The sequence below is a fragment of the Phaenicophaeus curvirostris genome, chromosome 2 (assembly GCF_032191515.1).
Source record: "Phaenicophaeus curvirostris isolate KB17595 chromosome 2, BPBGC_Pcur_1.0, whole genome shotgun sequence".
NCBI classification, from domain to species: Eukaryota; Metazoa; Chordata; class Aves; order Cuculiformes; family Cuculidae; genus Phaenicophaeus; species Phaenicophaeus curvirostris.
In genome coordinates, this window is record NC_091393.1 from 104,125,836 (window position 1) to 104,140,254 (window position 14,419).

A 14,419-nucleotide genomic window follows, 5' to 3' on the forward strand; every position below is an offset into this window, starting at 1 on the left:
AGTTCTGTAATCCACAGTGAGTCTCAAAATCATTTACACAAGAAAGCATCAACTCCTGCCTGAGCAAGGAAAGGAATGGTGGCCAAGGGGATTAATGAAAACAGCATAAATTTGACTGGGAAAATCCTATAATGTTTTGTATGTCTACAGGGAATATTTTGACATGGAAGATTCATGCAGTACCTGAACAAGCAGAGTCATAGGACCACTTTTATCAATTTCAAGTATCTCTCCATTTTTAGTTCCCACTAGTATATGCCCATGTCCCAGACTAATGGCTCGAATAGAAGGGTTGTCTTCTAAGAGTAAACCTGAGAAATATAAGGATATTAATTTTAGGATTTATTGTGAAATCAAAAAGAGCCTCATGTCACTTGTAACTTACACAGCTTATATCACCTTTAATTAAAATCTGTTTAAAATCATGAAACATCACGTACACTTTTCTGATCACACTACTAGCTAATCCATGGATTTAATTAACTGTTCAAAGGAGGGGAATTTGTGCTAGTCTGTATTCTGGCAATATCAGGATTGATATTTTACTGCTTTAACAGTGACAGCGTACAAGGGATTCACATGCCTCAGCAACATGAATGTTAATTCTGCAATTATCCATGAATAAACTTTTATAGACCTCCACACTGATGCCTAAAGAAGTACCATTTAACAGGTCTTTCCAACTCATAGGGACCCTGGTCTTACAACATGAAATTTCACAGAATCACAAGGTTGGAAAAGACGCACAGGATCATCGAGTCCAACCATTCCTATCGAATTTGGCCAGCTGAGGAAGGTAGCCACTAAACAGAACAGGTTTTGGAAGAGCCAGACTCACAAGCTTGTGACATTTCTTGTGAAAATAATTTCTTCAGTGAAAACAAAGCTGAATGTCACAGAATAGAGGAAGAAATAGCAGAACAAAGTATAAACATCAAAGACGCTGTGAACTACAACTTATACCAACCAAATCACAAAATTCTAGCACACAGTAGTAAGTAGTATATTGCTGTTCCCTTTGTGTTCTGTTAAAATTTGGCAGCTATTACTGCCATTTTATCAGCCTTCGTGCATACAGTCCTTCTTAAAATACACTGAAAAATAATACCTTTAGAACTAGCAGATAGTGCTGCTCTTTTAATAGCATACGTCTTCAGACATCTTTCAAACATATCATCCCAAAGTGCCACAATTCCATCTTTTCCACCAGTAACAAAGCCCTGCACGATCACACATGAAAACATTTATAAACATTAGCACTTACATAATAATACTTAAAAAGACATGTCCAAAGGCAGTATAAATTCTCCCCTGCATTTAATTCATGCTTCCAATTAAAAATACTAGGGCTTTTATTTATGAGGAGAAAAACATAAGAGAATTAAGATTTATATGGTTTCTTTTCTAGGGTTATAAAGACTTAGGACTATTCATAACAGATTTCTGGAGGTGAAAACAAGCCATGGAAAACTATGTGCTTCATCTTAGAAGAAGCAGTAGTTGGTAGTAATAAATTCTCAAGTTATTCCAAAATCAATGTACTTAATAGACGCTTCAAACTGAATTCTAATAATGCACAGGGACTGATTCTTTGATTAACTCCCTCGGTAGATTCTCTTTATCTGTGCCAAGTGAGTGCAAAATACAGCATAAATAACTAACCAGCAAAAACTTAAGTGAATAGGATGTTTAGAAGATAAAGTGCCAAGATCAAGTAGAAAAATTGATGGAAAAAGCTAGGAACAATCAATCAAGGCTAGAAAGGATTGAGCCACAGGGATCTTAACTGGCCTTATATATATAAAAATGTGAATAACTAATACTCTTTGCTCTATACTTTTGAAGTGGAAACTATAACCACAAAATGGATATTCCATTATCAACATCTTCAAATTGCCAGTGGATTTCAAGTGGGAAAAGTTTACCCCAGCCTCATTTATGTGATATCAATAATATACAGTTTCTTTTAAAGTTTTATTGATGGGAAGGAAAATACTTTTGATATTTGGAATAATTAACTCACAAACCTAGAACTTGTGTATATTTGAAGTCTTGCTTGCTTAAGATATCTAGTATGAAAAAAATTCATATTTTGGAAACAGATAATGCAAAAATATATTTCAGATCAGGTTGAAGAAGGAATGAAAGCTACCCGTTACTCTCCTGTGGCTTACAAATATGAAAATGACACACATGAGCACAGTGAGAAATAAATTCTGCATATTTAGAGGTCAGAAAGCTATTGGTCAGGTAACAAGCATATATAACGTAGTGCTTACAAATACATGTCTATGAAATAACAGAACTCATTAATGCTGGTTATCTGATGTTAATGACATTCAGATTCATCCAGTGCAACTTGTTTTCTGTTATGGTTTTGTTTGTTAAAGCACCTTCAATGTTACTGCGGTGTAGTTTACCTGCAGCTGTACAGAGCATGAGCAACTTCATTGGTAGATAGAATCATAGAATCACCATGTTGGAAGAGACCCACCAGATCATCGAGTCCAACCATTCCTACCAAACACTAAACCATGCCCCTCAGCACCTCGTCCACCCATGCCTTAAACACCTCCAGGGAAGGTGAATCAACCACCTCCCTGGGCAGACTGTTCCAGTGCACAATGCCCCCTTCTGTGAAAAATTTTTTCCTAATGTCCAGCCTAAACCTCCCCTGGCGGAGCTTGAGGCCATTCCCTCTTGTCCTGTCCCCTATATAGAGATATGCTATCTCTATATAGCAGATATATATACATGCTATCTCTATATAGCAGATATATATACATATATGCTATCTCTATATAGCAGAGAGAGAGAGAGAGAGAAAGAGATATGCTATACACTGCTAAAATCCAGTACTGCAACAAAAATAATAAAGATGAATGGATTATGTAAGATGGTAAATACCTTATCCAATGCATGCATGGCAAATACAGGTCCATCATGGGCTTTCACTGTCTTAAGCAATAGAGTATCTTTCCAGATATAAATGTCTCCAGTAGCAGCACCAGAGAAAACCAGATCTTCTATTCGCCCATATGAAACACTCATCATAGTTTCCAATTTTCCAGTAGTTCCAAATGTTCCTCGTTTTGATGTAAAGCCTCCACCTGCAATATAAACAAAGGAAGTATTTTTATGTTTTGGTTTGTGGCCACAGCACTGTAAAGGACAAATGTTTTGATCCCATCATCTCTTACGATTGTCTGAGACTTGGTAGATAATAGAAAGAGAGAAAACACAGTGCACAAGGGAAAAAACATAATAAAAGAAAGTCAGTATAGTAATGGAAGTTTTGAAGCAGTACAGGCTGTATTTTTCAGATTGTTATTTCCAAAGCAAGTGGTAAATTTTGGTGAGGAACTGTGTAAAAATAAATAATACATTGGCTGGCTTATTCTTTTTAGAAGTGACCACAACCACACAAGATACCAGAGGTTTGTTTTAGTTGCCCACTGACAACCTGACAATTTGACAGAACGAATGGCAAAATTTATTCCTCTTCTGAACATCAGCAAAATTGCCAGAGCCTTACTTTGATTCAGACAGCAGTAAAAAGCCCTATGTACCCATGAACTGAGTAGAAATTATAGAAATACGCATACAATTACAAAACAATATAGACAGCAGTGTCCTAGCTTCAAGTCAACAAGCATGTCATAGTTAACACCTGACTGATATTCCCAATTCCACCAAGCAAATCTTAATTCAAAATTTACCATTTTTATTGCAAAGAGACTATTCCTGGATTAAGGTACTGCTTAATGCAAATTCCTGTAATAGCATTTGGGAAACAGCAGTCCAAGCCTATTTAATTACTACAAAAATAACCTAAACATAAAAAAAAAATGCAGAAAAATAAGAGTAATTTTTAAACTGAGAGCACCTGAACCACTTGAATGCTGTGAAGTACAGTATAAGTACAGGAACTTCTCAAAACTATCTAATTTTGAGTTGTTTTGAGTTCTATTTTTAGCTGTCCTTGTGCTGCCTACCTTTGCTGAATTTTACACAAAGAATATGCTCTCTGATGTCTTTTTACTGAATACTTGTGCAGTGTGTATATGGTTAAAAGTCACAAAGAACAAAAAATCCAGTCCTGAGTGAAAAATATCCTCAATCAGAAATCCACTTTGCTATCTTTCTCAGTTTGATAGAAAAGTCTAGAGTGTTAGCTACTTCTCTTTCTGAATATTTGGCTTGTTAGTTTGCAGAATCTTATCCTGTTTTTATGTAACAGAAATCTCATGTTAATTTAGAAAAGGAAACAAAATTCCTGTGCCATACAAAAAACAAAAATTACCTTGATTCTTGTGATACCACATCATGATATTTTGCCTAATGGATAAAATATAAATTACTACAACTGAATTTCTGCAAAATACCAGGTTCTTTATTTCTTTTTACTTTTGCACAGGCACATATTTTAAGGTTCCTCAAACCTATCTTTCCAGTCTGGCACCCTGAAAGACATGCTTCTATCTCTGGAAGTCACCTCTGACAACTGAAAAACATGTTTATCTTGAAACTGAAGGATCGCTGAAGTGTTACATCAGTACCTGATCTACAAACACTGCCCTTTCTAGCAGTGTGCCAGAAGCATCTAAGATTCTCAGCTATCAGCTGGCATTTTCACAACAAGCATCATAATCTGCATAAGTGAATTACAGGATTGCATATTTTTTGACAGCCAAGGATGTTTGTTCTGGAGAATTCCTTGAGTTAAAAAAACAATTAACTGGAAATTACTTCCAAAGGGAAAGAAATATTGTGACATGCTGATTCAGAGTTAGGTGTTCACCCCTTTAATGTGTCAGTAACTAGAAAATTGCTTACAAATGAAACAAGAGAACGTGATGTTTCTGCATTAAAAATATATGCATTCTCAAATAAATTGGATATAAAATATTAAATATAAAATATTCAATACAGTACCTGTTTGCTGCCAAAATTTTATGTGCTTAATCCCAACTGTGACTAGTTTGTCTACATGATGTGGATTACACTTCACTACAAATATTTTATCTTTATGGCCCCTGTAATAAAAATAAAAATTAAAAAGCACAGTAAGGGATGACTTAACATTTCTAACTAAACTAAATGGTATTTCATCATATTAGAATAACCAAACAGTCTTCAACAATGAGAATTTAATCACCATGACTGTCATACTCTTGGTGCAAATACAACAGTGTGGAGCTATAATGCTCTGAGGACTGGCAGATGAGTCACAGAGGTTACATCTACTTTAACTCTACCATCATTACCACATCTAACAAAAAGCAGTGTCGTATTTCTAATCTGCAGGAGTTTAGCCTTGGAATTCTGACCTACAGAGTTGGCAGAATATCCTTTGAGTGTACACCATATAGGAATTACATTACAGAAACGTGAATAAAAACTTCCTCCCACTGAATTTCAGTTCAGTTATACCATAATGCAGAAGCAGACAGTAAAGGTCAGTGCAATTAAGGGAATGTATAAAGAGCAACATAAATATTTAAATGGATAAGTACTAAATAAATATTTTAAATCCTCTGTCAAGAAAAACAAGGAAGTCTTTAACCTACAGAGCCTGAAGACAAAAAAGAAAATAACAAATTATAAAGTATAATTTAGAAATCAGTCCATTCAGCAGCATATATACCTTCAAATTTAGTTCCCAGGTAATTAAATCTAGTCTCATTGATGAGTATGTATTTGTGGGAATTTGTAAGTTTAAGTTTCACCACTGCAAAAAATATTTCCAGATGCAAAGCAGTAATTATTTCTATTTCTGTGTGTTATAAAACACTAAAAGCAAAAATTACTAGCTTTTCAAGTTGAATTTTCAGGTGTTGTACTACAGTAATGACACTTAAAAATGACAGGTTTAGTAGATCTGAAAAATCACACAGTTCCAATAACCTTCTTGGTTTCAGTGTTTTCTTTTGGTGAACCAGTCTAGACAAGAAATAGTCCTTTACACCTTTGACATTTGAAGCACATCTTGCAATCCCTCCTTCTCCTGTTCCTCTACTTTGCTATAACAATGTCCAGCCTTTCAGTTCAGGCAAGACATGCTGCCTCTTCCAGAAGCATCTATCATATGGGCAAAATCTACTGCCCTGAGTCCAAAATCAAACTAATTGATCTGCACTGTATGGTCTATAATTCCACCCCAATTTCCCACAACAGTCAGACCAAAGCTCATATACTCATGTTCCAAGGGACTGGCACAGGGCATTTACTCTTTCAGAAGGAAGGAAGTAAAAAGTCATGATGGTCACTGATTTAGATCATAAATAGATTTGACAATGACCCCTTCAGCACCCTTAGGGACTGCAGTCCACTAATACAAAACACAGAGACCAAATACGACCAGCACTGCATCAGCATTAAGGCATGAGAAGCTAGTGAAAGAAGGTCAGATATGTTTTGATTCCAACAGTGTACACTTACTCAATAAGGATTTTAATGAAACTAGACAGAAGACTGTAGAGCCAAGATAGGAAAACAAGCCATATAATGTATCTGGCGAGCAATTAAAACAAATAAGACTGTATTCTGCACACTGCAACAAGAAGAAACTGAGAAGTCATTCTAAAATAAATCTTCCCAAGAAGATTAAGCAAAAAGAATATTCACAAAAAAGTAAATACAAAATAACTACATAATAAACACAATGAATGTTTGTACATAGTGAACGTACACTTGGCTTTTCAGATTAAGACCTTTAGAAGAATTCTTCTTGTGGGTCTATATGACTGTAAGGAGCTGTCTTTCTATTCTTGTCTGCTAAGGCCGCATAGGGGTCACGTCTAAAATCTGGATGTAAACTCTCCTGCCATGTTTGGGGTTTTTTCTCTCTTTATATGTCCTACGCTGCTTACCAGAATGGAAGACTTGCCTTTAGGCACTCCTAAAATACAAACAGCAATTTAAATTGGGGTTTTTTTCAGAAGATAAACTATTTTTTTATGCTCTCCGTGAGGGCCCTGCAAATTTTTTTCAAAATAACAGATGAGGAATATCAGCAGACCCCTTGCTTACACGCAGTAGTACACACTGAAAAGAACTCGAGTAATTAATCTTAAGTCTGTCGTGTGAGCAACAAGAGACAGGCAGCCATGCAGCCCATCACTATCTTGTTTTTAAAAGCTTAGAAAGTCTTTTTGGAATATGTAAGGTATTTCTTCAATTGTGAGTGTGAAGCACAACCTCTGTGGGGACAGTAAAACCAGGATTGCAAAGCAAATGAAAATGCCACATTTTGTAACACAGAAAACACTGTTGCTAAGCAAGCCCTACATGACAAATTTTAAACAAGATTTAAGATCTTGCTGCTTAATAATGAGGATGTCAGAGACAACAATATATAGCTGATATAGAATATGGTACCCACACACTTGGATCAAAACATTTATTTCTTCAGGAATACCATACTACTAACAGATTTCTGCCAGGAGAAAAATCTTACCACTTCTTCTGGATCATGTCACCATATAATAATAGAATTAAATTATCTTTCACAGGCACTTTTTTACAGTTATACTAGCACTTTCTACAGACCAGTGCCTGCTGTTACATGATTGCAGAGGGCACATGAAATTAACTCCTTGCCTTTCTGGTATTTAAGTCCCTGTTTATATGAATACTACACAATTGTAGTACCTTGACCTCAGAGCTACATTTGATTTCCCTGAGGGCAAGACAGAAACCAGGTTCACAGTTTGGTTCTTCTAACACGTACAACTGTCAGAAGGCAAAAAGCAAACGCAAAGTATAATCCAATCCTCTTCTCAATACTGGTCCCTTCAAGCAATTGCAAAAGCTTCTTTGCTACAGGGTTATTAACTAAGGTCTCTGTTAGTAACTGCAAAGAGCAAGTATCTCAGAAAAAGCTGACTTGGAAGGAAAGCAAGATCAGTAGACCTTGAAAAATCCACTTGTACTAGCGGGAGCCCTTTTTGTCTTTTTAGAAAAGTGATCTATATACATACATTGATGGAATCCAGCATATCAACTAAAGCATAAAGAAAAATATGCCATCTCTGGTGACTTCTGCCATAAATCAGGAAATAAAATGGGGAGAAAATATTAACTTAACTTGAAATTCATTAAACAAGCTATAAAATCAATGTAGCTATCCTAGCAGAAAGACTAGGGAACTCTGGATAGAAATAATTCACAAGATTTCCAAACGCTAAACTGTAGATCCCAAGGATTTTAATCTGGATATATTGCTCTGAAACACCATTCTGTTTTCAGAGAGGTGTTGTGGTTTTTCAAGCAAACAAAGTAATACATTTGGATGATATTAATTCAGGAAAATGTAATCACAGGGCACGTTTATACCAAGATGCATTCTTACCTGGTAGTTGATAGCTTTTCTCCTTTCTTCCAATCCCAAACGACAATGGCATGATTATCATCTAGCCCAACAGATGCCAAACATTTTCCATCAGCTGTACAGAAGCAATACTTAATGTTAAAGGTACTAAAGCTTTATCTAAAAATTCAACAGGCAATGAACACAACAGATATAATTGTAAACTGAATTTCAAATGATGTATTATAAATGAAACAAAATAAAAAAAAAAGAATACTTTAAGAGATTAGGGTTCAGATTCACCGATGGGCTTCACTTCCTAAAGCAGACTGAGTACAGAATTAGACAAATGACCTGAGTTAACCTGCCCAACCTCTTAAAATGACTATAGTCTATACCTGCTGGAAGTTTTATCCACAAATGCAATACTTAGCATCAAAATGAATACCTGTTGGGTGAAGACACATCAAACTGGAGTCCATAGATTTCACAGAGCACTCTACTAATCCATGACCTAGCCTTTCTCTTCTTGACTAAGGTGACTTTAAATATGGCATCACCCTTATCAGAGACAGAACAGATTGTGTTGTAGGTCACAGCAAGATTTTTCTGGTTAATTTTAACTGGATGATTACAAGACAGACTATTCTTTTCTAGAAAAGGCATTCTTTGGACTTTATTATCTTCTATTATACTTGTCTGTCTGGTCTAATCTATTTTTTTAAACTTGTATTCCTTATCAAACCATTGACCTTTCCCAAAGGCAGACACAAAACATTCCTGTGTGCGAATACAAGGAAGGTAGTAGGATCAAACAAGACGATGAAAGTCAACTTCATAGAGTCCCCGTACTCCAAAAATCACATCACATTTTATTTCAGGTATTTCTGAACAGATGATGCTTCTTTTCTTTTGCTTGAAACGGTGACAAGAATTATTAGTGTAGAAAGAAATGGGTGGTTGAAAGTTAATAGGCAATGTAATGAAATTATAAATAAAAAATTACAAAGCTAAAATTAACTGCTGGCAATGCCTCTGCTACTGCAGGAAAGACGCTACTACTGATAATGAGAGGAAGAAAAGCAAGAACAGAGTATCATACATAATTCAACACCTTGGCATCCTTACTATGTGTAGGAAATACTGATAAGCAAGACCATTGTTAACAAACTTATAGAGACAAACTGCTATCCAGGGGGAGGGAAGGAGAGAGAAGAGAGACATAAACAAGGCGAGACAAAAAGTTAATAAGAAAGGAAAGCAAAGAAAAGGATAGAGTAAAAACCATTCTATAATAGTTTTAGTGAGATAATATGCAATGAAGAAAGCTGATCTAAAAAGTAAATATGCATTATCTAATTTGCATTATTTAAGAAAGACGAATATTTGTATACTTTGATGACAAAGCTAATTTTTAGAGGTAACTCCATTATGCAAATGGAACATGGTTGACAAAACTTTGTTGTTAAGAATACAATTTAAGCTTTCTTCGCTTGAAACAGGAGGTTTTATGCATTAATATGGGCTATACACTCCAATTAACACCCAGAATTATGGATGTTAAGTTAGCCACCAGAGGGCACAACGAAACATCGCATGAATGCAATTATAATCTTTGAATCATTGTCATAATGATCCTACAAAAGTGACCCAGCCCCATGCATTGTTTTCAGTAATGGCCAATAGCAGATGCTTAAGAAAGTAAGTAAGAGCAGGGAGAACTGGTAGTCGCTGCCAGACCAGGTGCAGCCAAAAAGATAGCTTTGGAGTTTTAGGTTTGTTTCTTTAAGTTTCAAGTAGTGGGACTTGAACATAGTTTAGGAATCTCTGTCGTTAACACAGCTAAATCTCCTTACAAAGTAGGACAAAGTAGCACTCTGACCCCATAGTGAGGTGCGTATTTGCACAACTACCTGTTCCTCTCTATGCCATGAACTTTAAATAAAGACAGTCAGGAATGCAATGTGTGTATTCTCAGAATCAGGTCCTAAAGCAACACTGCAATGATGCCAGTGGCCACCGCTTTTAAAAATAGCTTTAATATTTTTGTGCAGATTTATGTCTACAGAATACACAGCCAGCTCATACTTTATGCTTTTACAAAGGTACACAAATTCTAATACATGAAGTATTACTATCTGTACAGGAATCTAATTTCTGTTGAAAATGCAAACCACAAAGTATTTTCCAAACATATGAACATTTGTTCAACTAGGGATCTTAATGAGTTTATTAACATCTATGCATGCTATGTCAACTAGATCATCCTGATCCATTTTCCTTTCTTCTGGTACTATATCTACCTTCACAGTTAAGCCATGGTGGATCAGCACTTTCATATTTCAACTCCAGCCTTTGGATGAACACCAAGGCTCCTCTTCTGAAAATATAATGTGACTCAGTTCCACAGACTTATCTTTGTGGAAGCAAAACTTCTTTCATATAGGCTTGTCTCATAAATGTGAGCTATATCCTAATGAATTCTTACCACACTTTAAAAGAGGGAAATATGGAATAAATTATGTTTAATTTAAAAAATTAACCAGAGTTAAGCGAGGGATAGTTCAGTTACAATGAACTCCCTTTTTTTTGTTTTAAATAGAAAAAGGGAAAATGGATTTCTAAGCCCTTTTATAAAGGTGTAAGTCACCACTATCCAGATACTGCTTTTTAATGCTGAATACAGGAATTACCCTTTGATAACTGAGACAACGAAGGTCATGCATCTCAGAAAGACAAGTAGGAGAAACAGCAGAAAACTGTTTCTCATATTTACTTCTCCTGTAAACTCACCGAAAAATGCGGGAATTGTTAGCAAATCTGAAGAACTATATGAGCCTACACCACATTTCTATCCCATTTATATACTTCAAGTCACCCTTCTGCCAGGTTATTTATTTTTATACCACCATGTAGACAGGCAGAGTCCTTGCTGCACTTGGTATTAGACATTAAAAAAAAAAAAATCAATTAGTGCTCAGTTGAGAAAAGACCCATGACTGACTTCACTATACATACTATTTTTATCCATACTAGCTAGCTATTTAAATTTAGATTTCATTATAAGGATTGCTTTTTAATTATTTGTTTACATAAACACAGGGTGTGCCTTACCTGAAAAATCCAGTGCACACACTCCTCTCTGATGCTGGCCTTTGAGTAATGATAAACATTTCAGTGTCTGTGTGTCCCAAACATGGATAGCAGCATCTCTCCCAACCTAAATCAGAGGGTTAATTGAAATATTTGCTCACAGAAGTTCAAAGCACATCAATTACCAGTAATTAGTATTATCACATCTTCAAAACACTCTAGAAGTAAATACTTTTGCATTTGACCTATTTTATCTTTTTCAAGATATATTTTCTCTTTAGAGAAATATCAGTACTCTCTAAAACATCAGTATTCTGTATCATATTAACAGCATAATTTATCACGATACATCAATACGTATGAATATCCTGAATATATCATACCGAGTACCAGATATCAGCAGAGTGCCCAATATAAAATAGCCTTTTATTTAAGTAAGGCTTTTGAATGCTAATACAGTACAAAAATACTGAGACTGACAAATAAAACCCCCAAACCACCTCAGATGTAGATAAAATACAGCTCCTGCAATTCACAAATTAAAGCAGAAGTCTGAAATAAATGTAATTATTTTCTGTAGGGCCACAGGATAAGACTGGCAGTTTTTCTCTTATATAGGAATGATTTAATAATCATCTCAATTAGTTTCCAGTCCTGCGCTCCCCAGAAGTTTGGCAGGGATACAATACACAACTTACCCATATTTAGGAGGGAACACTATACTGAAGGACAAAAAGAATCACATTTTTCCTAATTATGCAATGTAAAATGAAATTATTTCCATGTTTTGCCAAGATCATCACTTCTAAATACTCACCTGTCCAGTAGCAACGTAGTCTTTCACTGGATGAATGCTTAGGCTGAGGATGTCATCATCGTGACCAAGATACAGCCTTTGAGAGTGTTGTTGCCTGTTATATACAACAGCTACAGCAGCAATGTGATACACCACTTCTCCGGTTTGTGTGTAGAACAAGTTATTTCGACAGTCATAGCCTCTATAACTGAAGTAAATACAAAACAAATTATATCCTGTTTCAAAACTACTCTGGTACTCTTTGTAAGAAATGGCGCAAATAATTTGTGCATCAATGTGAAAAGAGCACAGCTGTGGTATCAACTTGAGCTCAAAGCTAAAAAGCACACAGGCAGAGACTATTTCCACCAACAGCAGGCATTCATGAATCTTCTCAACTCCGAAATTAATACTAATTTAACAAAAATAATGTACAATTCACATGCAAACGTATACAGATAAGTTTTACAGGGACTTAGGTTCAAGCAGAAATTTATCAGGCATTTTTACAAATCACAACTAACCTGATCAGCTTAACAGAGAATCTTTGCTCTAGAAAACATAAGGTGTAGTCAACAGCTACCTTTAAACATAATTTTATAAACTACTATGCTCGCTACAGCTTTATTTATTATAGGGCTACAGTATTATAACCTTCTCTTGTTCCTTAACACACAACTGAAACAGAAGAAAATCTATGGCTGATATTTGAAAAATTACCCACAGTGTTGATGACAAACAAATAATTGCATGTAAGCACAGAAAAATATTTTGCCAAATGCTCTGAGTTTAATTAATTAAAATTGCTAGGATGTTTTAACAACAAGAAAAAATCATTCTAATATTACTCTACCCATGTATAAACTGCAACTTTAAACTGTCCTCAGGTGCTCGCTCTCTTTTAAGGAAGGGCACAGAGTGGTTTTTCTCTTTACTTTGTTGTTTCAGCTGAGGTAGGTCTTCTTTGTAAACCTGAAGAACAATTGTAAAAGTTAATTGCCTATCTCCATTTTTTCAAAAATGAAACTGACTTACCTTTAGGTATTACAATTTGACATATGTTAATGTGACATTGAGTAGTTAACAACAGAGTAAGTCACTATCCATGCCTACAGAATTTCAGATAATAAATGTTTTTCAGACAATGAAGCTCCCCAACATGTGAGTGCCCCAGAACATTATTCTGGAGTAGCAATGGAAGAAGGAATTTTTCTAGAAGATTCCAGTGTCACTTAGTGAAAAATAATTTAAATATTGACTGGAACTCCTTAAATACCTTTTAAACTTCAGATGTGCTTCAGTGTACATACTCAAAGCTGAACATAATGAATTAGTCCTGCCTAGGGATTGTGGTGAAATATACAGGAACCAAAAGCACTCAAATGATTTGCCAATGTGTCCAGATCCCTGAAGTAGAATTACAGCTCTGTAAATACACAGAACACTACACATTTAAATCTTCCGGGAATGCTGAAATTCTGTGAAGCTGTTAAAGATGTTCGAAGCATTTTCAAAGCTTTGGCACCAAACAAAATGCATTGCAATGCTGAAATAGAGTTTGTTTTCTGTGCCTACACTTCTTGGATTTTGCAAAATGACAATGGAATTGCCATTCCTACAGAAATCTACCTACTGCAAAGATGGAGTACTGGATTTTTACAAGAAAGGTGTTTATATAACTTAAGCTTGGTTTGTGAAACCATAGGCAAATAGAACCTTAACATATGATACCTGTCACTTGTATGTCTTGTACTTCATCCTGATAGTGTTCTCACCTATTTACCCTTGTTCCCCAGTGAATGCTACCAATGAAACAGAATACTCGGGTTATCATTTCCTAATTAATTTCAAAATCTAGAACACTCTATACTGCTTCATCCATAAAGTTAAAAAAAACCTGAACAACAAACCTAAACACAATTCTCAAAATAAGATTAATGCTTTTGTTTCCATGTGCTTTTGTAACAAAACGTAAAGTGCAGCTTATGCTTGAGATTGTCTCACACTTCCTGTAAACAGATTCTATTTTAAGTTGCTTCTAGCTTTTTCATGGACTGATCTGCCTGGAATATTGCTATTTAATTGCCTGCAACTGTTTTTTCACTTTTAGTTTTTAAACCCAGACGTGCTTTTTGACACATAGAGAGCATGGAGGAGGATGCTATCTGATTTGAATACAGATGGAAAATCAGGAAAAGAAGGAGGAGAGGAGGAGAATG

The 14,419-nt window shown here is 35.4% G+C and overlaps 1 protein-coding gene across 8 annotated transcripts in view; it reads right to left on the bottom strand.

Moving 5' to 3' along the window:
• Nucleotides 1-14,419, bottom strand: part of EML6 (EMAP like 6) — a 116,573-nt gene that overhangs the window by 35,535 nt on the left and 66,619 nt on the right. For all 8 annotated transcript variants that reach the window (XR_011336808.1, XR_011336810.1, XR_011336811.1 and 5 more), the window contains 8 exons: nt 13,054-13,172; nt 12,222-12,408; nt 11,426-11,531; nt 8,354-8,447; nt 4,936-5,036; nt 2,908-3,110; nt 1,109-1,220; nt 184-311 (listed from right to left, as the gene is read on the bottom strand). Coding sequence is in view for 4 of the 8 variants with exons in the window: in XM_069850245.1 (XP_069706346.1) it covers nt 184-311; nt 1,109-1,220; nt 2,908-3,110; nt 4,936-5,036; nt 8,354-8,447; nt 11,426-11,531; nt 12,222-12,408; nt 13,054-13,172 (1,050 nt within the window). In the remaining 4 variants the exon portion in view is untranslated. The remainder of the gene's footprint in view (nt 1-183; nt 312-1,108; nt 1,221-2,907; nt 3,111-4,935; nt 5,037-8,353; nt 8,448-11,425; nt 11,532-12,221; nt 12,409-13,053; nt 13,173-14,419) is intronic.